Below are 25,979 nucleotides of genomic sequence, written 5' to 3' on the forward strand. Positions count from 1 at the left end.
TTCGGCATATTTGATATGTATATTTTTCATATTTGAGCTTGAATCGGATAATTTTTAATGACTTAATCAGTTAAAATCTTCAACATAAACTAATTGAATACAATCGAATAAACACTTTAGTGTTTGTAAAGTGGTCAAAATTTTTCGTCAGATAAACCTAAAATTTGAGGCCAAAATCGATCCTTGCCAGACCTACTCCTTTAGAATAGAAAGCGTTCTTTTCTGCACAAACCTGACTTTCACATGAAAAGACTGTCACTTTTTTTTTTATTTCATTCAAAGTTGAGACACAACGGCTATGAATGTTGGAAGTAATTGAACAAAGGATGCAATTGGCCATGAATTGTATTTTCATTTTGACTTTTTCCTTGTTGAAAACAATACTTAGATATAGGGAGATGTGGTGTGAGTGCCAATGAAACAACTCTCCATCCAAAAAAAAAACAATTCATAAATGTAAACCATTATAGGTCAATGTACGGTCTTCAACACGCTCACACCGAACAACAAGCTATAAAGGGCCCCAAAATTACTAGTGTAAAACCATTCAAACGGAAATAACAACGGTATAATGTCCACTTTTTTTTTTTTCAAATGCTCGTTAATATCTTTTATTTATTAATTTTTTATTTTATAATTATCTCGAATGAATCAATGTTTTCTATATGTTTTTATTATCTCCCTTCCCTCGATAGATTTATATGTGTTAATATGGGACAAACCTCTGTATTATTTAAACTTAATAGTAATAAATATCTTACCAATAATCCAGTCAGAAAATAACAGTTGTTATCCATTCGTTTGATGTGTTTGGGCTTTTGATTTTGACATTTGATTAGGAACTTTCAATTATGAATTTTCCTCGGAGTTCAGTATTTTTGTGATTGTACCTTTTTTTAAACCATACATAAGATAATTCTTGATAATGTTTATAGAGTAAAATATTAAAGACGAACTAATGCGTAGCGATATGGAAGAGAATGTTGGTTTCTCGGATAGAACAACTTAACTTAACGACCTTGACCAATGGGGGTCTTGGACGTTCGGTATCTCGAATATCCTCTTTTTCAGGCTCTGTTATGACTACGGTCATGGCTGCAGATTGGTGTTAAGTATACAGGGGCATGATTTCGAATTTAAAGTGGTTATGTAGGAATTGCGGTTAGGACCTTTGGTAGTAATCAGCTTGCGAATACATCATACCATCAGCCAGAATTATTAATATTTGGCATTAAGACCACAATGTGCATTTATCTACAATCAACTGTAGGACTGAAAGCAACAAATTACAAAAAAAAAGAAAAAAAAGATGAATTATAAAAAAGAAGATGTGGTATGATTGCCAATGAGACAACTATCCACAAAAGACCAAAATGACACAAACATTAACAACTATAGGTCACCGTACGGCCTTCAACAATGAGCAAAGCCCATACCGCTTTTGTCTTTTTTCCAAGTATTTGAACAGATTTGTCATACAATTTTAAATTCTTACTTTTAAAAGAAATTATAATAGAAAAGTTATCGTCGGCAGCTATAGTAATGTAGGATATAAAAAAGTTCTACTTTTAAATTTGTTCTAGTCGTGACCTAAACTATATTTCCTGTTCATTTAATAGAGTCAATCTAATTAAACGTAGTTCTCTGATTTCGTAGATTATAATGAAATTAGAGTTCTGTATTTTAATTAGAATGAGAGAAAAGGCATTGTACATAACATCTGTGTACTTTATAATTCAATTTTGAAACTAATTTTAATTGCTAGATGTTGGCTGTGGTGACGTTTTGAGCTGACATACGTCAAACTGTTTGATAGAATAATCATGAATTTATGATTAATTTTGTATGGTTTCATGCGATCAGAATAAAATGCATATGTATGCCCGCGATGCTGAAAATCCTTAAGGTTCACCGTGCTCATGGATGATTATTACCCTTTCAACCCATGAATAATCATAGATAGTCTATAAAATATATCAAGAGGTAAATCGCCTCATTTCTAAATTAAATCAGAAACCAACATCAAATTTGCCAATGGACAAAAAGATATAGCAATGAAATTCGTGACTTTTACAGGAACTAGTACAAAATCCTCTTATATCTACATGATAATAATCCGGAAATAAAGCAGTTTGTTTAGAAAGTTTTTAACATCAATTTTGTTTTGTTGGAGGTTAGAGATCACAGCTTTAAAAAGGCAACAGTAGTATACCGCTGCTCAATAAAGGCACCAGTAGTATACCGCAGCTCAATAAAGGCAACAGTAGTATACCGCAGCTCAATAAAGGCACCAGTAGTATACCGCTGCTTAATAAATGCAACAGTAGTATACCGCTGCCCAATCAAGGCAACAGTAGTAAACCGCTGCCCAATCAAGGCAACAGTAGTATACCGCTGCTTAATAAAGGCAACAGTAGTATACCGCTGCCCAATCAAGGCAACAGTAGTATACCGCTACTCAATCAAGGCAACAGTAGTAAACCGCTGCTTAATAAAGACAACAGTAGTATACCGCTGCCCAAACGTAATAAATCGAATTTAAGAAAATAATTCTTGGTTACTAAGAAAATCCGATGGAAACATGCCATCTATAAGAGGAAAACAACGTAATAACATAAACATGGAAGAACAACAGAAACAAATCATACATAGAAACGGTGTATTTGATAAATAAAGGCAACAGTAGTATACCGCTGTTCAAAACTCATAAATCCATGGACAAAAAACAAAATCGGGGTAACAAATTAAACTAAAACCGAGGGAAACGCATTAAATATAAGAGGAGAACAACGACACAACACCGAAACGCAACACACACAGAAACGGACCAAGCAACAGACAAAACACCACGAGAATAACAAATATAATATCAAAACCAAATACATGAATTTGGGATAGACAAGTACTGTGCCACGTCTTATCTCAATATCTCAAAAATAAGAGAAAACACAATCGACTCGACGTTAAAATGCAACACACACAGAAACGAACAATATTATAACAATGGCCATTTTTCCTGACTTGGTACAGGACACTTTTAAAGGGGATAACAATTGCCATATTCCTGACGTGAAACAGGGCATTTAAAAACAGATTGGTGGATTGAACCTGTTTTTAAAGCTAGCTTAACTCCCAATTAGTATGGCAATTTCAAAACGTGTTATGGAGGAGGTTGGGGATCACAGCATAGCAGGTTATTGATTGGTTGAGTATAATTTAAAGGACAAAGAGAACATGATTTGAGTCTGTGAAACAGCCACCAAGATAGATTTTAATCTGAAAATCATGTGATATTTTCTAAGTGCGAGGAAACTCAGACGTTTAGGTCGGATTTTCTAAGAGTTATCTATCATTTCTAGTATAATGATGCCTATTTATGTCATAATACTATACAAAGTATGGTAAATAAGACAAAACAAGTACGTTTCACTTTAATGCATATTGAATGTCCTTATGAATAGTAAGAGGGGTGAAAGATACCAAAAGGACATTCAAACTCGTAAATGATGAAATCTAAACCGACAAAGCCGTGGCTAAAAGGACAACAAACTAAGCAGTCAAATAGAAAAACAGTAGTAAACACCGTACATTGACCTATAATGGTTTACTTTTTTAAAATAGTTATTTGGATGGAGAGTTGTTTCATTGGCACTCACACCACATCTTCCTATATCTAAGACAAAAAAAATAGAACACTAGCTATAAACTAAGCAACACAATCCCCGACAAAAACTGAGAGTGATCTTAAATTTCGATAAAGCATCTCATCAAATGTTCATCATTTAAACAATAAATAATTGCTGGTAATAATGTTAACCAGTGTTAACGTATGGCTTAATTCCAATCAGATTTCATATCCAATTTTCCAACACATATACGTCAAAATCAAAAATTCACTCAAATTTCTTCAGCCTTAAAAAAGTAAAGTTTATGCCTGATTGGTTGTGATAATAATCACATAATTCAAATTTTAAATTTTCACATCTATGATTGATTGATTTATTAATGTTTGGTGCTTAACCTTCAAATGAAAAAATGGAAATACACATGCCCTGTAGCTTTTCTGGTTGGCTACATGTAGAATATATTACACTGATATCGAAATAACCACATAAAAACCAATTATCTATCACTAGATATATTTCAAAGGAACTTGATGTCCCAATGTCATGGGGACAAAAATATGAGAAACATAATAATATCGCATCATTAAATCAGGTGGGAAAGGGGAAGTGTTTTTCTTAAAAAAAAGAGATTTCAATGAGACAACTATCCACTTAATTTTAAATCAAGTTAATGTAGCAAATACTTTGCAACCGTACAACCTTCAAAAATGAACAAAAACATACCGTATAGTCGGCTTTAAAAGAACATGACATGAAAATTTGATAAAATTCAAATGATATAACTAGCGGACTTATTTAATTTCCTGTTTATAAAAATATGATTTTTTCGAATTACTAAGGATTTTCTTATCCCAGGCATAGACTACCTTAGTCGTATTTGGCACATTTTTGGGGGATTTGGGTCATAAATGCTCTTCAACTTTTTACCTGTTTGGCTTAATAACTATTCTGACCTTAGCGTCATTGGTGAGTTATATGTAAACGAAACGCACGTCTGGCGTATGAAATTATCATCCTGGTACTAATTATAATAAAATCAATTTACAAAAAAATAATATACATTAAATAACGGCAAACACAATATACATGCTCCTGACTTGAGATAGACACATACATAATTTGACTATGTACATCATGTTTGAAGTGCCACCCCCTCCCTTCTTGCTGACATGGGCCAAATGTTTAACAGTGCAATATAAGAACAAACTATCAAATTAATTGAAAATGACGTAAATTCGCACATTGGTAAAAGACATATGGTGTTGTAAGTTTGGATTCTTGACTAATTAAAGTTAAATGAAACGGGTAGGTATCAATCAGAAATAATATTGATGTATCATTGAAGCATGCTGTAAAGAGGCATATTACGTAAATGATGTCAGACATTTAATAGTCTGCTCAAGTACTATTTCCTATACCAGACAAATTGTATTAATAATATTACATTCTCCTGGAAAGGCTGTCATATATTTTAATCAAGCTAGCAGTACAGATAATATATGTTCTAATACAATCTCTCGATAAAAATATAAAATGCCATGATGCACTATGTGTGGGTGTGTGTGTTTACATAAATTAAACAAAAAGAAGATACTATTCATAGGAAGACAGTGTCATTATAATGTCAACACAATTAATGGTGTTCAATTCCCTTTGTCAGACATTTGCTGATTAATAATTTACGTTTTCTAGGAATGGTTGTCAGATTAGGTTCTGGTTTATGTTCTAATACCATCATTATAGAAGAGAGACAAATGAACATCTAGATAAATCATAACATCACGAATACCAGGTCCAACAGCAAAAACGTAACATTTAAAGATACAGAGCATAAGTTCATAATCAAAGCCGTTCGTACTAGAATGCACAGAGTGAACATCGATAATTATACAGAATAAAATTGAGAATTGAAATAGTGAATCTGTCAAAGAGACTACAACCCGACCATAGAGCAGACAACAACTGAAGGCCACCAATGGGAAACTACCGCACACGGAGGCGTCATTCAGCTGGCCACTTAACAAATATGTATTCTATAAAAAAAAAAAAAGAAGATGTGGTACGATTGCCAATAAGACAACTGTCCACAAGAGACCAAAATGACAAAGACATTAACAACTATAGGTCACCGTACGACCTTCAGCAATGAGCAAAGCCCATACTGCATATTCAGCTATAAAAGACCCCGATAAGACAATGTAAAACAATTCAAACGAGAAAACTAACGGCCTTATCCTAGTTCAGTGATAATTGACGTCATAATAAACTCCGACTCTTACAAAAGAAACTGATATAAAAAATCATACATGACTAACAAAGGCCAGAGGCTCCTGACTTGGGACAGGCGCAAAAATTGCGGCGGGGTTAAACATGTTTAAAGGATCTCAACCTTCCTCTATACCTCTAGCCAATGTAGAAAAAACTCACAACAATTCGCACAGTAAAACCCAGTTAAGAGAAGTCCGAGTCTGATGACAGAATCTGAAACAAAAGAAAATTAAGAAAATGACAATAATGTATAAATAACAACAGATTACTAGCAATTACTGACATGCCAGCTCCAGACCTCAATTAAACTGATTGAAAGATTATGTCTTCATCATATGAATATCAGGCACAATCCCTCCTGTTTGGGGTTTAGTATTATACCATCATGAAAATATGAAAAGAACATAACCCGTGTCATGACATCAAAAAACTAAGTTTACTAAAATAAACATTCTTTAGTTAATTATAAAGGTGTTTTCTAACATTGCTACATAGAAATAAAAAAAAGTTCCAAAGAAAAGATTTCGGGTTTTATTTTTCTTGATCTAGTTTTTGGTATTTTCTGTGTTTTTGTTTTTGTTCTTGTTTTTTTTTTTTAATGAAATAGTAAGCAGATGCTAAGTTCGTAAATACATGTATGCTGTCTAAAAACAAATTTTCATAATAAGTAAACAGAATAAAATGCATTAATCCTTAAATGGTCACTAGCTGTCAAATTCATGGTCACCGATTTGACTGAAATTCAAGTATTTGATTAATAACAATGTAAAACATTTATCCATATCATAAAAAATATAAGATAAGCAATTTACATAGCATAGGGTCGAGACTATGAAGCTTTGTTTCGTGTGTCTTTTAGTCTAGATGCTATCTAATCAATTATCAAGTTAGCCTCCGAATACTTCCGATGACCATATAAGTGATATAAACATAAATAAAGATATAAATAGATAAAGCGAACTCGTGTAAGTGGATATTTCTATGTTTGTTAAATTTAATTTAAAGATTAAAGATATAAATTAATCATCCTTTTTATCTGTATAAGAATGAGTTTTTGGGGATCGAAAAAGTCAATTAAATGATTTACCTTTGTTTAATTTTCAATGTTGACATTCTTTTCCTTTAATTAACTATACAATTGTGTGAATTTCTTAATGCGGCATGGAAGTTAAGATCACAAATAATCATTGCATAACAGTTGTAATTATGTTTTTCTTATGACAATATTGTGTTGTTCTCTGTTTGTTTACTGTCATTGTTGTAATTGTATATTATGTTATTTTACTATAGCATTATGTTTGCTTCTGTAATAAAATATATTCATTCATCATTCATTCATTATACACACACAAATCACGTGTTATCCATCACTAGCAAAGGGATTAAATTGAAGATCACATGAATACAGATTTAATGAGGTCGAATTATTCACTTTCAAGTGAATAATCATTATCAATGATTCTTGGCTTATTTTGACAAAAAAAACCTATACTGGCTGATAAAAGCGAATAAATATTTCACTATTTCACTTTTGTTAATGATTGAACAAAAAATATCTCATTTTAGAATTTTTTTATATATCTCGTAGCTAGTGCCCCTTTAATAAAGATTTTGAAAAAAATCAATTATGCTGAGCATTTTATTTTCGTTATTGTTCTTATTTCATAATATAACATTAATCTACTAAAAGAGGGGCGAAAGATACCAGAGGGACAGTCAAACTCATAAATCGAAAATAAAGTGACAACGCCATGACTAAAAATGAAAAGGACAAACAGACAAACAATAGTACACACAACACAACATAGAAAACTAAACAACACGATGCCCACCAAAAACTAGGGGTGATATCAGGTGCTGCGGAAAGGGTAAGCAGATCCTGCTCCACATGTGACACCCATCGTGTGGCTTATGAGATATCAAATCCAGTAAATAGTCTTATTCGGTAGGTCACATTTATCTATCTCTGTTTATGGTTTTTGATTTATTTTTTGAAGTTTTAAGTTCTGATGTTGGTTTCGAACATTTATTCGTTAAAATCTAGATCAAATCCTAGGTTTATGATGACTGTATGCTCAGTATTATTTCACGGACTCTGTTTGATGTTCTCTATGAAATGTGTTTAAAAAAAAATACTGATTGCAATGTTCTGTTTTTTAATTGATTTGGAATAATTTCCTTAGAAGTATTATTTACAGTGCGAATTAATCTCTTCGCGGATGATTCCATTTTTCATTTCCACTTTCAGACATCTTATCAAACAAACAGACGTAACATTCTTCATTAAAGATGGATGATAACTAGCAAAACTATATAATTAATCTGTCTTAAAAAACAATCAAACAAAAAGTTGGAGAAATAAAACTTAATGGCTGTCTAGAAATAAAAACACCCACTGAAATCGTAATAAATGGATTAAACTACATCAAATAAGAATGCGCATCGATAAAACAAAGGTGGAACTATTTTTAAGAATAGGAGGTTCCGATCAAGGAACAAAATGTAGTTCAACCTGATTATTAAAAGTCATAGAAAGAAACTATTACTGCTGTGTACTGATGCTGGTGATGATGAGTCATGGCTATCTTTCAAAACATTCTATCCTGTTATGTGTTAGATAATCAAAAGATGGTAAACATTCCAGTAATACTCCTTACTGTTGTCTGTACCTTTACTCTTCTTGTATTTATTCATATTAATCACTTTCGTTTAGACTGAAATAAATGTTTGGGTGTAGACTGTAAACGTCATTTTGTAGGTGGAATGGTTGTCTGATGAACGAAAGATCTCACATTGTTCATCTTTGATCTGACCAGAATAAATATTTCCCAGTTGTCCATCGATTCTTTAGTCTTCTTAGACAGTTTGGAATCTGACATTTACAGAGATTGTCTGAAGAAAGATAAACGTCCCTTTACCACCCTTACAGCTGTGAACATAAATTTAATATGCACTTTTATTCTATTTTCTTCTTTAAATGTCCTGTTCAAAGTCAAGAATATGGCAGTTTTTATCATATACTTAGGGTTAACATGAATATCAATTATGTGGTCATTTTATTAAACTTCCTGATAACAAAACTTTTAATTTTCCGAGAACCTAAGGATTTTCTTATCCCAGGCATAGATTACCCTAGCCGTATTTGGCACAATTTTTTTGGAATTTTGGATCCTCAATAATGCTCTTCAACTTTGTACTTGTTTGGATTTCTTACTTTTTTGGTCTGAGCGTCTTATGTAGATGAAACGCGCGTCTGGCGTATTAAATCATAAGGCTGGTATCTTTGATTACTTTTAGCATGTCGAAATATTATATTGTATTGCTCATTTGTACTGTAGTCCTGTCATGTAATGTTGTCATTTTAGTGTTGTATCTAACACTGCCATAAAAGCGCCATGTTTAGCTAGCCACAATACCAGGTTCAACCCACAATTGTTTGTTTTTTCTTAAAATGCCCTGTACCAATAGTTATCAAGGGTATCAGTATTATAAGTCAGGACAATGACAGTTGTTATCTTATAGTTCGTTTCACTGTGTGTAACATTGTTGTTTTTTTGTTGTTGCACGTAAATGTTTATGTTGTTTCGATGTACTCCTCTTATATTTGTTTTTCCCTCAGTTTTAGTTCGTAACCCGGAATTGCTTTCTCTCAATCGACTTTTGACTTTCGAACAGCGGACATACTACTGTTGCCTTAATTTAAATGTTTGCACATTCCAACACCTTGTCTGTTTTAGAGGTGTCTAGCATTTAAGAAAGAGGGGGAAACAAACAACATCATTGTATTTACATATTTTGGAAAATGTAACATATTTGGATTGTTAATTTATTATTTGTGGTATCTCGTGCATTTAGTAACAATTGATTGTTTGGATAATAGACTTATACATATCTTATCTTATCTAGCATTGGGTTTTAGTCAAATTTACTAGAAGGCAGTTATTATTGTGTCTTTAGGAACATTCGTATATTGAAAATTGAATTTGAATGCAGATATTTGTTTGTTTAATTTTGAATTTGATTGAAAACGTTTGTAATCTTGTAAACCGTTAGTTTTTTAACATCTAATAGTCTACCTATGTTTTTCCTTAATATCTATAAACCACGATTTCCTTAGTTATTTGTTCAATGTTGCCTAGAAAATATTCTAAAATCAACAACAAAATAATAATAAAATGTTTTCAATTTTATTCATTTTTAACATTTATGTGACCATTTGAGCATAATAACCAACAAACTATAATACACAGTAATTTACATACAAATGTACATACCACGAATTAAAGAACACAAACTTAACAGTCCAGCATAGCTTAAACTTAAAAGATTTCATGTGGTCCCTGATTTTCCAGACACAAGACATAATTATGACCAAACAAATTATTTTTTCAGACATGCCTAAGCTACAATATTAAAGGAACAATTTTGCCTAACAAAACTGTAGATTTTTTTGAATTTATATCTTATTATTGTGTTAATGAGGTATGGAAAACTTCCACCATAAAATAGCAGAGAACAATAGGTCCAGATTTTTTTAATGAAGACTGCATTTTTATAAGACAGGAGGAATTTATTCCCTGACGTAGCTTGAAAACGAGCTGGTTGATCTATAACTTGTAAGATATTTTTAGAGAAAGGGTGATATGATGAGCGTTGTGACGAGGTATTATTCACTCATTATTTGTTTATACCCCATACTACTTTTATCGAATAAAAAGTTATCTGCAACTGATACTGTAACATATCAGCAGCATATAACAAATTCGCCGTTTCAGAATCTAATGCATCCTGGGTAATATTTTCAAAAGCGTACACCAAAGCGTTTTGATTGGTTTAAAACGTTATAAACAATGGAAATTCTTCAACCAATGACGTAACGTTATTTTCTCTTTGGGGTACGAACAATGAAATTACCCATGATGCTTTAGATTCTGAAACGGCGAATTAAGCTCATAGAAAAGCTCAAAAGAGATTCAAAATGTGTCGAGCAGCTAATATATTACAATACCAAAAAGATGAAAGTCGGAAAATCGTTATTGTGGGGGATTATATCTAGTGTATTTCATGATATAAACAATAGTTTATCTTTGCTTTACATGCAAACAGGAAGTAAACTTGATAAGGTTGTGTCAATTATTTTGACGTCGGAAATAAATCTGGGTTTTGGACAAGCATATTTAACGTCACAATGCAATTTGATGTAGAGAAGAGCAGGGTGATATAGACATATGAAAACATACAAAATCAAAGGTTTTACTTTTAAATTATATATACGTTGATTTGTCTTCCGCAGAATGTTACATAGCATGTACAATATCCAGTCTAATTACATACATTCAGAACTATATGCAACAATGTAACATTATATCAGAATACTAATTATATATTTAATATAGCGGTAAATCATCCATTACTGTAAACAAAACCAGTAACAATAAATTGCCATTACCACAGTGACAAAAAAGTTTTAACTGTAGCATAATTTGCAATGATTGCCAAATAAATACTGGTCATAAAAAGACAATACAATTTCTACAATGACAACAGTTTTATATCATATATAAAGGCTCTATGTTAATTGACTAAACCTAGAATTAATCCGCAGACAGTAATCCTATGATATAAATATATCACACAATATTTTTCATATAGGGAGGATTGGTTTCACAGAGTATTTGGTTGGCAAATAATTTTTAAAAAAGGATGATTTTCTGTATAGCTTTTAAACAATTCAATTACATATTTATTTTTATTACAAGGTTAAATTTTAAAGGACGGCACTACTTTAAAAAATTTCCAGCAAGATTTAATTTGTGACATCTTTAAAAAAAAAAAAAATTAATTTAAAAGTAAATATCGACTTGGTGTCGTCAACAATACGAGCATTTGAATTTATAAAAAAAAAGCCTGTTAGTGTTAGTGAACAAAGAATGGATTATACAAAATATAAATGTTTTGGATTGATTTGTTGATTTGTATTAAATTGAATAAAAATAAAAATTGGTAAATCAAAACACAGGTCACTGTCTTTATTTGTAATACTGGTATATAAAATGATACTTGTGTTTTTCCCTTTCTATTAACACTTAAAAATTTAATTTATTTTTTAAAATGACTTTACTTCATGTTAATCTTTCTGTTGCATACAAGAAACCATATGTGATGGCCATTTTTTTTTAAAGAAAAGAAAGCCATCGTGTGTAAATACCTGTTGGATAAGTTCAATGTTTTTGTCGCATATTTATCTTTCACTACAAATTCTACCCGCATTATCCAGTTCTATATCTATCCTTCACCGATATTAAGTAGAGCTATGTTGATTAGAACTCGGAAGCTCAATCATTATAATGCTGAAGTGCTAAAGAAGTAAATACCGTCATCTGTATGGTCGATAGATCCGGACGACTCTTTGTGGTCAATTAGTTTCGACATTATTTTGCTATCGATAAGTCCCGACTACTCTATGTGGTCGATAAGTCCAGGCTTCTCTTTTTGATCGACAATGTCCGCCTACTCTGTGTGGTCGATAAGTTCCGACTACTCTTTGTGGTCGACAATTACCGAATACTCTGTGTGGTCGATAAGTTCCGACATATATTTGTTGTCGATAAGTCGCGACTACTATTTGTCGTCGATAAGTTTTGACATTCATTTGTCGTCGATGAGTACCGACTACACTTTATCGTCGATGAGTTCCGACTACTTTTTGTGGTTGATAAGATTACAATTTTTTGTGGTCGATAAGTTTCGAAATCTATTTATGGGCGATAATTCCCGACTCCTCTTTGTCGTCCATATGTTTTGACTTCTCCTTGTGGTCTATAAAGTAACTAATTTTGTGGTCAATAAGTCCATGCTTCGTGTTGATGTCCCAATGATATTTATCCAGACTAAATGACTCTGTGATCAGTACATACCATTATAATGAGGATCCCAACTTGGTGATGAATATATACCTAAAATGATTCACTTATACCGGTGCATCGAAGGAAGATAAATTAAATGTCCGCTATATAATTTGATAGAATAAACAGATATTTGTGATTAAAGCCTTCTTCCATTATTCATTTCAGGTCTAGAACTGCAAATTGGTTTCCCTCTTCCTTCCTTCCAAATAATTTTAAGTTGAAATTTTTAAACCGTACGTAGTTCTACTTTCACAACTGGAAAGTATTATGAAACAGTTCATTTCGATTACAAGGTTTTCAAAGTTTCTATATCAAAAAAGGAATTATATATTTCCCACTTGACAAATAATTGTTCTTTTTACAGGAAATAGAATGGCGATTTAATTTTTGGCCATTTGAGTTGATGCATGTTATATTTTACCTGAATGGTATTTGGTGAGATATGTATGAATATGAGATGAATATGTTGATGATCCTAATGCAATGAGTTACAATCCCTTATCCATCAGCTAACTTTATCATTTTCTCATCATGGCTGTATATAAGGCGTCCATTTTAGTTGACATATCTGAAAGTTTAGATTCCATATTGTTAACTTGATCTTTCAATTCTTTATTCGTATCCTCCATTTTTTCCACGATTTCATAGACGTCATTGACAGATTTGGATATTTCTATAACACCTATAGCACTCTCGCCAATAGATGATTTCTCATTTTTAGCCTCTCTCATATTGGAAATAGCTTGCAACAGTTTTCCATGTAATCGAATTCTCTTTCTGTCGCTGACTTCGCTATGTTTTTTCATTCGCCATAACTGTATGACGTATTTAATAACATCAGACGCCGCGTGTTTTCTTTCTTTATCTAACTGAGCTCTATAAACAAAATTGTGTACGTATTTTTCAGCTCTAGATTGTTCTAATTTCTGAGCTAGGACAGCCACTAACAGCGCAGTTGTTCCAACGCCCATTAAACCAGTCGATACAGCGACAAATCTACCACAGTAAGAGTTGGGGTAAATATCACCATATCCAACGGTTAAAAATGTAATGGCTATCATCCACATGCAGTTGAAGAATGTTGAATGCTCTGGATCAGGATGGTAGTAGATTTCGCAGGTGCGCATTGCCCACGTGCTAGAGAGTAGAATTGCAATCATGATAAATATAAGGATCGTACCTGGCATAGTGGACATTAACGCTTTGAAAATAAAAACTGTATTGATCTTGACTTTGTTTAATGCCCCCAGACTCTGTGTAGCTGTATTAGTAAGAAGTCGACTGTGCACCACCAGAAATTTCCCTACTAAATAAAATCTCATCAGCATGAGAATTGATAAAATAGCATCTATAGAAACATCATGACCTTCACTTTTAGGATCGGTCACGTGTGTTGTTATATTGCCTGGGATTGGATGAATAGCACATACCATCAGCTCGATTAAGATTTTCAAAAATGTAAAGGGAAAGTTAACTGCTAGTCGCCAGTCTTCTAGACTATTGTCGGTCATGTGCAGTTGTATGCCAATCGCGTGGTATCCAATTACAGCCATTAAAAGTAAGAGGGTCGATACGGATACACCGCTCTTTAAAATTATAGATACTGCATCTGCTTTTGTTATCTTGTGTGCAAATATAAGTTCATTTTCTACTAACATGACAATGACCCCTATCAAGGCCAGTGTGCATTCTATATTCACACAAATCCGACGTCGTTTGATCAGTAACTTTCGTCGACTTAGTCGATAACTAATATTATCAAATTTCCCAGGAGGCCCCAGTGCTGATAGATCTGCATGACTTCCGTTCTGGCTGTCGTCTTGCACGTATTTATTATATTTCCCATTCCGGCGGTCTACTAGTGGAATTCCCGGATCTTCCACCACAGTACTACCACTCATTTTATTCTGAAACACAAAAAGAGGAAAATATAGAAAAAAGAAAAATTGCTTTTCAATTTGAAACAAAAAAAAAGTGTAATAAATAAAACATAAGTTCAAGTTACAGCTTATTTATTCCATCAAGGAAATTGGGGATAATACCAATGTTTTTGGAGATACTCTTTGCAGTTTCCTCTCAAAACTATTATGTGACCAAATATGATTTTACTACATATTGGGTGCTCGAATGCATGAAGTTGGTTGCACGTGAGATTTTAAATGTCTTGTTTTAGACATTATTTGTGGGTAGAGGTACGCATGTGGTAACTACAAAATGTATTCAATGTCGCATATGTTTGATACGAATACATAACCAATATCAGATTATATTTGGATTAGACTTTCATTATTAATAAGAAAATGATCCAAAGTGAATCCTTTCTCAAATTAATGAAAAAGTAAATCTACATTGCAATTCAATTGACAAACCAAAAACGTCCTATTTCAGTTAAATCAGTTAAATATTTATACTTTTATTGATAGTTATCATTTTAAAAGCACATGACACCATCGATACATTGTGAATAGTAGATGATTATGAACGAATATCAATAAAAAATATAATCAATACAGAGTATATTGTATAAATATTCTGTACTAATTAATTCAGCAAGTGAATGAATATGTTATGGTCATCAAAGGTACCAGGATTAAAATTATACCATAATATGTATGTCAAATCAATAAGAAAGCAAATAAAGCGACACTTGTAAGTATACTGGCGTTGCGCTTCGTGCAAAATATGTTAGGACTCTTCTTTTCAAAATACAAAACCCTCGTTGATACATATATTAAATTATATTGATGCACTCTATTTATGGTGTACAATTATATTTTCTAAAAGTTTATAAACCAATCATAAATTATTTTGTAATTATTTTTTTTTCAAAACATCATAAATCATACGTCATTTTTGTCATATTTAAAATCTGCTTGTTCAGCATTTATAAATCTGCAGCAGCTGTATCAGTACAATGTTTTAATCTATATTAGAAAACTGTTAACGTGGACGTAATGTCAATTTAATTCTCCTGTCATAAAAATCCATTCGATCTCACATTTGAACTGGTATAAAACTGTCTTTCATATACAGTAAGAATTCTATATAAACATTAATCTGTCTTAACGATTCTTATCGTTTTTTTATTTTTTATTTTCTATATTTTTGCTTTTGAATGCTTTTGTTTAACTTAAACCTTTGCTATTTTATACTTTATATCATCCTTAGAATAGCAACGCAAAACTCCATGCTTCTTCGTATGGATAATTGTACTATGCATCAAATTACCCAAGCAGAACAAAATCAAAAGATGTCAAAGGACAGCCTGCGGTCTACAGATTCTCAAAAATGTACACAACATTGCATAGAAATAAGGAAATAACGACGTACTCTTTGAAAACATGTTTCTATTGTTTTGATTACATTAGAATTGATGTATGTTTACAATAAAACCAGGAAATAATTCCTCTTCCGGGGAGGTTTTATTCCAGGGCTGGCTTACAAAGGATCAGGATTTGTCCTATGGAAGACCAAACATTATACAATATAAAAAGAAGATGTGGTATGATTGCCAATGAGACAACTCTCCACAAAAGACTAAAATGACACAGAAATTAACAATTATAGGTCACCTTACGGACTTAAACAATGAGCAAAGCAAGGTGGTTTTTAACTACGATACAATATTTTGAAACAAAGAGGTTTCCTTATTATATGTCATAAACATTTCAAGTAGTCTTCAATCCTTCTTCTCTAGTTATAGGTATCTCAGGCAAAGATCAGATAATTCTCATCTGTTCAGGAGTAAAGGGATAGATATAAAGATCACAGGATGGCTATGATAACTATATAGATATAGGAAGGTGTGGTATGAGCGCCAATGAGACAACTCTCCGTCTAAGTCACAGTATAAAAATGAACCATTATATGTCAAGGTACGGTTTTCAACACGGAGCCTTGACTCGCACCGAACAGCAAGCTATAAAGAGCCAATAACTATGTTTTTTATAAACATAAAGACTATGGCTTATGACTGTACAAAGTACAGACGAGGTGTCTCACTGGAATTCATACCACATCTTCTTTTTTTATATAGAATGTTTATTCCGTATGTGTTTTGGGTTGATACCCTGTCCGCTCCTATGTCATTTGGTTAATACAGGGTCACACGGGCCGTGCAGATTAAATGATATATATACCGTCTTGCTTGGTCATTGACTATAACATAATTGCACATATAAAATGTTCTCAAAGCTTTCATGGGTTTAATCTTGGACGGTTGATGGGGGTATACAAAATATTAAATCGGAACTGAAATGTCAACCAAAAATCAATTGTATGTCCATTCTTTGATCTGAAAAGCAATTATATTTTAAAATATTTCCAACTAACAATCTCTGACAGAATTTAGCATGTTATATGACTAAATCACTACAGCTATTAACTTACATGTCAAATATGATTAAAAAATTACATGTGCTGAACAATTGATCACGGTTTTTTAATTATTGGTTTCAAACGAAAACGCATTCAGTGTATTGTTTTTGACATACTGCTATAATCAATGTTAAATAATCAAAACTTGCTTAATTATAAAACAATATCATAGCTCATTTCTTCTGTATTTGCATTCAAAGATTTCCTTAGGTTAAATTGAGTATTACCATCTTATAAACAAACTGGTCCATCGACGGCTAACCCCGTCGAAAAGGGGACGTGCATTTGTTTGTTTATAGTGGGGGACAGGAGGCTTTTGAGGATTTCTGATAAGTGCTAAAAATATATATATATATATATAACCTAAACCCAACAAAATGCATAATATTAATGTGTACACAGAACACGACAACCATACGCTTTATTATAGACTCGGAAATCAAAATAGTGTTAGATAACATCCTCCTCTCTCTAAAGACTGTTGTAGTGTACGTTTGAAGAAAAAAATGTCAAACGAATACACCATTTGTATTGTGAGGGTGGTAAAGGGTTATTTTCGTGCAACGTTTTTGGCCTTTTTATTTCACATGTTTTCGTGTTTTGACGTTTTATTTCTCGTTTTCTCGTGTTTGGTTCGACGTGCGTGCTTAGTGTTTTCCTTTATTTATTTTCCGTGTTTCGTGTCGGTACTCTTAATTTCTCGTGCTTTTCCCGCATTTGATTAAAAGTAAACCAGGACTAAATTCAAAGTCAGTCCGCAGATTGTAAAATTGGCTACCAAATTAATTATTATGAATAATATTTTTCTCTCAAATTATTTGCACCTATAGGAGACGCTGACAGGTGACTGCAGGGTCATCATGTCCATTATATATATCTCTAATGAATAGATGATCTCCAAGAACGGCTGATTAATAAATTACTTAACTTTTTACATTAATATTTACGATTTTATTTCTCGTGCTTCGTTTTTTCAGATTTTTATTTTCCGTGCAACGTTTTCGCGATTTTTATTTCACGTGTTTCCGTGTTCAAGGCCCCCCTTTACCACCCTCTATTGTCGTATAACGACATAAAAATGAAAAATATGTTCATAGAGTTGTAGTTTAACGTGAATTTTCACTGAATTATGGTACACGTATTTATTTAGGGGCCAGCTGAAGCCCGACCGGCTACGGGATTTTCTTGAACACATCCATTCTCAATTTTACAATTTAATTTACTTATATACGCGGACAATTTCAGATATATTCGGCTGTTTCAATTCACGCAGTCACGATTAACAACACCATGGTCATATGCTTACCCATACCTAACCGTAACACTCGCCCTAACCATAAAACCTAACACTAACCTACAATTTCCTCTATAAACCTAACAATTACCATGAATGAACCCTACCTCTAAAGTATAGGGACCCTTAAAGTAAAAGAAGGCCCAACTTTCCCTGAAGGAACATCTGTAATTATTGGACATTATTTCATAAAAAAAAAAACCATCACGGTTTACAGGACAGTCTTTTGAAAAATCAAAAAGCAATTGTCCCAAGCGCTTCCGTATTGTATGTATGCCAAGACAATATTTGGAAAGAAATACGCTCGTTTTAACCGAAGAAGAGAATAAAAATATTTTGGAATGTGTAAAGGAGTAGGTTCAGTATAAGACCCCTTTTTGGCCCCAAAATATATCCGTTTTACAAAATTGTTAAAATGTAAACTTTTAGTTATTTATTGGATAGTAGAATGGTTCTGCTACATACATATGGGCTGATTTGGCATTACAATGCACATATATTGGGTACTAGCACCATTAATTCATGCTAAATTACTGAAATCTTAACAATTCCAGCATTTTACTTAAATTTTAGACGGTTTCCGTTTAAAACGAAAGTGGCCGCATCTGTGTTCATCCAAAATATTGAAATGGAAGTTGTATTTGATGATAATACATAACATATATAAAGATTGAGGATGAACACGATGCGGCCACTTTCGTTTTTGACAAATAACATCTGAAAAGTTACATTTTTTCGCATATTTGGTAGATTTTACATTTTTTAGCTTGAATCAGATCGTTTTTAATGACTTAATAAGTTAAAATCTTTCACATAAATTAATTAAATCATATGAAATAGACACTTAAGTGTTTAAAAAGTGGTAAAAATCTTTCGTCAGATGAAACTGAAATTTGAGGCCAATATCGGTCCTTACCGGACCTACTCCTTTATGTTATCTGCTTCATTAACATTCATTTGACATTTATATTGTGCCACGGCTTCGTAATGTGTCACGGCACAGCACAGGATCCTGTGCCGTGACATTACTTTAGTGTCATGTGATTTTCTCTCGAGTAAATAAAATTGAGAATGGAAATGGGGAATGTATCAAAGAGACAACAACCCGACTAGAGAAAAAAACAATATCAGAAGGTCACCAACAGGTCTTCAATGTAACGAGAAATTCCCGCACCCGGAGGCGTCCTTCAGATGGCCCCTAAAAAAAATTAATTTTGCATTTCTCTTAAATATCACAAACAATGAACTCATTGTTTAATACACGATTCATCTAACGCGAGAAAAAAAGATAAATTACGCGTCATACATTTCTAAATCACTTCTCTTAATATCAATTGGAGAAATAAAATAAAATTTTAAAATCTTGAATGTAATAGATATTATTGCTTTGGACAATATTGGATCAATAGAGAGAAAATCACATGACACTTAAGTACATCTTTACTTAAACTGTATTCTAAGGAACAGCAAATTATTTCGTTGAGAAAGAAAGAATGCGCCAAATGAAAACAATTAAATAAGATATCATCAACGACAAGCACAGGTACATGAGATAGAGAGAAAATAAATACACAACAAATACAGAACAAAGTAAAACATAAAATATGAATTGAGAATTGAAACGGGGTATGTCAACAACCCGACGAATTAAAGAGAAGACAGCAGCCGAAGGCCACCAATGCAGCGAGAAATTCCTGCACCCGGAGGCGAGCCTTTTATAACCACCCCATTCCCCAAAAATCAAACTTGGCAAACAAATACTGTCATTGTAGAATTTTGACAGATATTAAAGTCTTACAATCTTTGAAAATACGCAAAAGTTAATTTGTTTAACTACTTTAAGGTTGATATAAAAAAAAACATTATACCGGACCTCCCTACAACCATATTTAAAGTCAAAATAAAAAGATCAAGTATTAAAAAAATCTATAACATAATAAAAAAAATCTTAGTTTTTTTCAACCGGTAAACATTATTTTAAAACAAATTGTGCATGAATGCATACGCGTGGATTTGAATGTAGCGTAAATCCCACAATTTCCGTCCTTTTCACAAAACATCATACGCATTTATCTTATATTTCCTTTGTCTAGAGGTCACCTGGCATACACCCATATCTCCTTTCATTAACTGAAAACCAAGTGTTTAACGAATATATACCTGACGTCAATATTACAAAACGTCTATATTATAGGATTTTGACGTTAATATACGACGTTACCAAAAGTGACACCAACATCGAGCGTAACGTCTGAAGAATGTAAGAGAAATCTGCATATCTTCTATGAATGAAATCCACCAAACAATTAAAAATAATAACTAAAACATGGTGTTAGTTAATGTAATCGTTAAATGATTTGATACAACAACTAAAACAGGTTAATGATTTACGTAGTGTGATGGGATTTTCTGGAGTATAATGTAATAATAATTGTCTACTTGGTAAATATTTGGTTATTTCAATTATTTTATCAGAAATATAAGGGAGCGTAGTGAGACAATCAAATGTAAACAGAATTGAATTGACAGGATCGATTTTCTAACGTTTATAGAATCTAACAAACGAATTCAAAGTTATCAATGGAAAACCATAAACACAAACATTCCTGATAACACACCTTTTATGGACATATTTACTGGTGATTAATTAACACTGCAGTGATAATTATAGCTTTAAAAATGCCATTATCTCCATTTATTTCAGCAAACTGGATTTATCCAGACGTTAAATTTAAATGTTCGAATTATGTCGGATGTTTTTGTGTCGAAGGATTGTCGTCCCATTTATGTCAAGTCCATGTATGCAAAATAACATTCATGCAGAGAGCAAAAAAATGTTCAAAATATTTTTTTCTAATTTCCTAGCTTTCCAGCCTCAGGTTTACCAAATACATAGAATTGACCCCTCTTCTGTGCTTACTTAGTTGCCAGGCGGGCATGGTGGAATGCTAATATCATGTATTAAACTTTGCTTACAATTTCTCTCTTTTTGCTTTTTTTTTGTATTTAAATCTGGAATTGACCTGAGATCACATTGTAAAGATATTCGTTTATTACGGCCCTCATATTGCCACTCATTGAGTTAAATAATTAGCTTATAAAAAAGAAGATGTGCCGTTTATGATTGCCAATGAGACAACTATCCACAAAAGACCAAAATGACACAAAAATTAACAACTATAGGTCACCGTACGTGGTGTACGGCCTTCAACAATGAGCAAACCCCATACCGTATAGTCAGCTATAAGAATTAGATTAGCTGAACTTTTTGTTGTAAACAATCTGAATCGTTAATTTTGTAAATATATTATTTCGATCATTGGAAACCTATTCAATATTTTCAAGGCGCTTTTTATAGAAATGAAACAAAAATCAAACAGTGGGAAATGCCCCTAAAAAATGTAATTGCTACATGAAGTCGTCCAAAAAAATAGATTGGCATCCAGATAGATCATTTCCGCCAGCTACATCACTGTAAAGATATCGTTGACCACAAAGATCATGATTAGTTTATTTACAATTTTTCAATATTTTCTTTTTGTCTTTCAAGATAATCATAAAACAAAACCACATACCTTAATTTGGAACTCTATTTAATTCTTGAAGGTTTACAATGTTTTCAGTTGTCCCAACAAATAACGATAAAGACATCAGGGTTACAATTTATTTTGACATGCATATAATTTTATTACATCTGTTAGGTTAAAAAAAATCCATGAGTTCATTCATACACGTTCAATCGTTTACCGTTAATACCAATTGCTATTATTTATATTAATATAATTATTATACAATAATATTGTTATGTTAGCTACAACCACTTATGGTCATTCTCGATGTCAGTCTAATATAAAATTGATAAAGATTATATAATTCATTGCATTGATTCAATTAACTTACGATCAACTTAAACAGTTAGAACCATTGGAATCGTCAGTGAGCCATGTCTAACGCTTAAAACTCCCTTACCACGTCACAGGCGGACATCTTTTTCAGGCAAACGATAAATGAAAATCTGATTTTTCTATGATGAAATTTAACTAACTATCTATCGTATGTAGCAGCTGTTTAATCCTTTACAAAGTTCACATACACAATAAAAAAAAATATACTGAACATATGGTGGAAAAAAGAAAGACCATTTATTTTAAGAAGGCTGTTACAATCCTAAAAGTTGTCAATTACTAATTGATTGATTGATTGATTGATTGATTGATTGATTGGTTGGTGTTTTAAAAATCCACATCAACAGTTTCAGCTATTTATGGCAGTTTGTTGTTAGAGGACGCCATGATGCTCTTGGAGAACCACAGACATTCAGCAGAAAAAATAACACTCCTAGTCAATTAAGATTTTAGTCGAACGCACCTGTATCGATCGGGGTTCGAACTTACAACATCGGTGTTGTCAGGTTGATGGTACAGCAGTTGAACATCTCCATTCTGCTGTCGAAGCCCGAGTTATCATGAAGGTATTTAAAAAACATAAACCATACAAAAGCGTGTTTTAAAAGGTTTATAAGTTAACCCTTTCTGTAGCCATGTAAATTTCGAAATATTCAAACTGCAAAAATAGTTGACAATAAACCGGGCCATTTTATAAATACAACAAAGTGAAATTTCGTGCAAAGCATAATTAATTATTGTTGAATCGCATGTAATAAAAAATTTGGATTTTATGGTAAATAAAACCATGATTTTGTATAAAGTCGTCAAGACTTTCATACAGATTTTCAGAGAAAAAAACATAGGTTACTCACTCGTTTGTCCATCATTCATGATGTTGTAGCGTTTATTTTTTACAAAAAGTTCTAAATAGCCTCTATATTCTAGTCGAGGGCACCCTAGAAAGGTGTACTTGAATTTGTCCATATCTTTCTTTGTTTAAACCAATATCTTAATTTAAAACTTAAAAGAAAATCATTGCTAGCACTGCATGCAATAATCCTATATCTTATTGTCAAATATTCAGAGTACAGGGAAAAGGCTGGGGATAAACTTTCCTTATGTTTATATGGGTAACATTCATGATGTTCTAGCGTTTATTTTTTACAAAAAGTTCCAAATAGCCTCTATATTCTAGTCGAGCGCACCCTAGAAAGGTGTACTTGAATTTGTCCATATCTTTCTTTGTTTCAACCAATATCTTAATTTAAAACTTAAAAGAAAATCATTGCTAGCACTGCATGCAATAATCCTATATCTTATTGTCAAATATTCAGAGTACAGGGAAAAGGCTGGGGATAAACATTCCTTATGTTTATATGGGTAACATTCATGATGTTCTAGCGTTTATTTTTTACAAAAAGTTCCAAATAGCCTCTATATTCTAGTCGAGCGCACCCTAGAAAGGTGTACTTGAATTTGTCCATATCTTTCTTTGTTTCAACCAATATCTTAATTTAAAACTTAAAAGAAAATCATTGCTAGCACTGCATGCAATAATCCTATATCTTATTGTCAAATATTCAGAGTACAGGGGAAAAGCTGGGGATAAACATTCAGTGGCGGATCCAGAGGGGGGGTTCCGGGGGTCCGCACCCCCCCTTTATTTTGGCCGATCAATGCATTTGAATCGGGACATATGTTTGCACCCCCCCCTGCACCCCCCCTTTGCCCTGGGCTAGCACCCCCCCCCTTTCGAAAATTCCTGCATCCGCCACTGACATTCCTTATGTTTATATGGGTACACAATACTCAACACTGAATGCGAACGGATCAGATGCTTTGTGATAATGAATTCTTACCACTAAGACTTGTTCTACACATGTGTACATTATGCAATAGTTTTTCTCTATGACGGAATCCTGTTACGATCGTGACGTTCGAATAATAAAACTGACAAATTCTAACTAGACTCATGTGGAGACCAATTCCAAATGATACACAAGTCTGTCGAGTGCACCTTCTGTAAACATGGTAAATGAAACCAAAACCCCTATCATAATGAATTAAGTATTAAGTGGTCGGTTCAGGTTATTAACAGTTATTAATCTAAATACTAATAACTAGGCGGGCAGGCTTTTCTTTTGATAAGTATGTGACAAGTACAAATATGGATTTATTCAAACACATCTTTAAGGGTACACTCGTCTTTCGTGACTCTGTATGAAAACTTTTTAATTTCACTGATCATACTGATACTGTAACAATTAAGTTTTTTGGACTGATAATGTCGCACTGCCTTTCGCTAAACTTGGTCGCAGTTATGTAAAAATAAGCCAGTAAAGTATATTTAAAGTTTAAAAAGAAAATAATCCCTATAATAACATTCGTTGCTTTCTACAAAATCCGTATTTTCGAAAGAAATAAAACTAATTTTCTCTGTGAATGTTCCTTATAATTGTCAAGTTAGGCTGTGTCGACCTTGTGTATTTTGTCTTTCGTCTTTGTGTTTTCCGATAGGAACTGAAGAAGAGAAGCAAGGCGATGCGCTTACTCAAATCAGGTCAATGTATGATACTAATAGTAAATTTATACGTCATAGTAAACACTATGTGTTTGATGTTAGCCATGTTTTTTACGTCTGTATTGCAGTATGCCAGTCACAATTGATATCCCTGATGGACACGATTGTCTGAGAAAGTCTAAGAAACTACATCTTATCTTGTCATATAAACATGTCTGTCTCGTTCAAGCTTACATAAGTAACATTTACGGAGAAAATCTGCCATATAAGTTATTACTTCTAATGCCATAAGCTGAATATTCTGACAATTAATGTAAGCTATAATGCCATCGAATCATTTTACTTTATTTATTCTTATTCTGAATATGTTCAATAAAAGTATATTTTGAAATTAGGACAGGTACATCTTAGAACTTAACAATAAACGAAATATATAGAGAACACGTGTTTGATTTATACATTTATAAATATTTGAAAACGTTATAAGAAATTGAAATGAAAGATGAAGATGCTGTATGGTGTTTTTTTTTATAATTAAACTTCAACCAATATAAGTATTTGCAGTAACCCCCCCCCCCCCCCAAAAAAAAAGAAATGTGACCCAAAGTAAAAGACACGAAGGTGCTAAAACTCTTCGTTGTCATCAATGAGTTTTCAAAAATATAAATCGATTTTTATTTTTGTTTTAAACTGAAGGAGTCAAAATAAAATAGTTCTTCAGTGCTAAAAATATAACAAAAAAAGATAAATACATTGAAAGAAACCAAAGATGTATCATCTATCAACCGAATAAGAATGACAACTGGTAAAAGGCAATCAAACACACCCTAAGTATAGAGAGGTATATGTGCACTAAATCAAATAAGCCCGAAGCTAATGCAAGAATACAAGTGGATAATACAGCTTGCACATCAAAAATGATTTATGGTAAAAGGAAATTGATTTTGTCAAAAGAACATAGTCCGTGATTAACTCGGTGACAATCAAAATAACTATTACCATAAGTGTCGCATTCTCTATGGAATCAATAACAGGCTTATCGCCAAACAGTTCAAGTCATTCTGAAGGATTGAGAATAAACACCCTTAAAGGAGAATA

General features: G+C 32.6%; 1 protein-coding gene across 8 annotated transcripts in view; it reads right to left on the minus strand.

Moving 5' to 3' along the window:
- Positions 1-10,065: 10,065 nt before the first annotated feature.
- The window catches only part of LOC134720603 (small conductance calcium-activated potassium channel protein 2-like), a 52,949-nt gene continuing 37,035 nt past the window's right edge, over positions 10,066-25,979 (minus strand). For 4 of the 8 annotated variants that reach the window (XM_063582947.1, XM_063582952.1, XM_063582948.1 and 1 more), the window contains one exon: positions 10,066-14,709. In XM_063582947.1, the coding sequence (XP_063439017.1) occupies positions 13,321-14,709 (1,389 nt within the window). In that variant the 3' untranslated portion in view covers positions 10,066-13,320. Of the gene's footprint in view, positions 14,710-22,048; positions 22,130-22,373; positions 22,482-23,232; positions 23,311-24,219; positions 24,365-25,979 lie in introns of those variants that run through there. The other 4 variants (XM_063582950.1, XM_063582951.1, XM_063582953.1 and 1 more) reach the window with 4 other exon arrangements.

Source organism: Mytilus trossulus, chromosome 6 (genome assembly GCF_036588685.1).
Source record: "Mytilus trossulus isolate FHL-02 chromosome 6, PNRI_Mtr1.1.1.hap1, whole genome shotgun sequence".
In the NCBI taxonomy this organism is placed as follows: Eukaryota; Metazoa; Mollusca; class Bivalvia; order Mytilida; family Mytilidae; genus Mytilus; species Mytilus trossulus.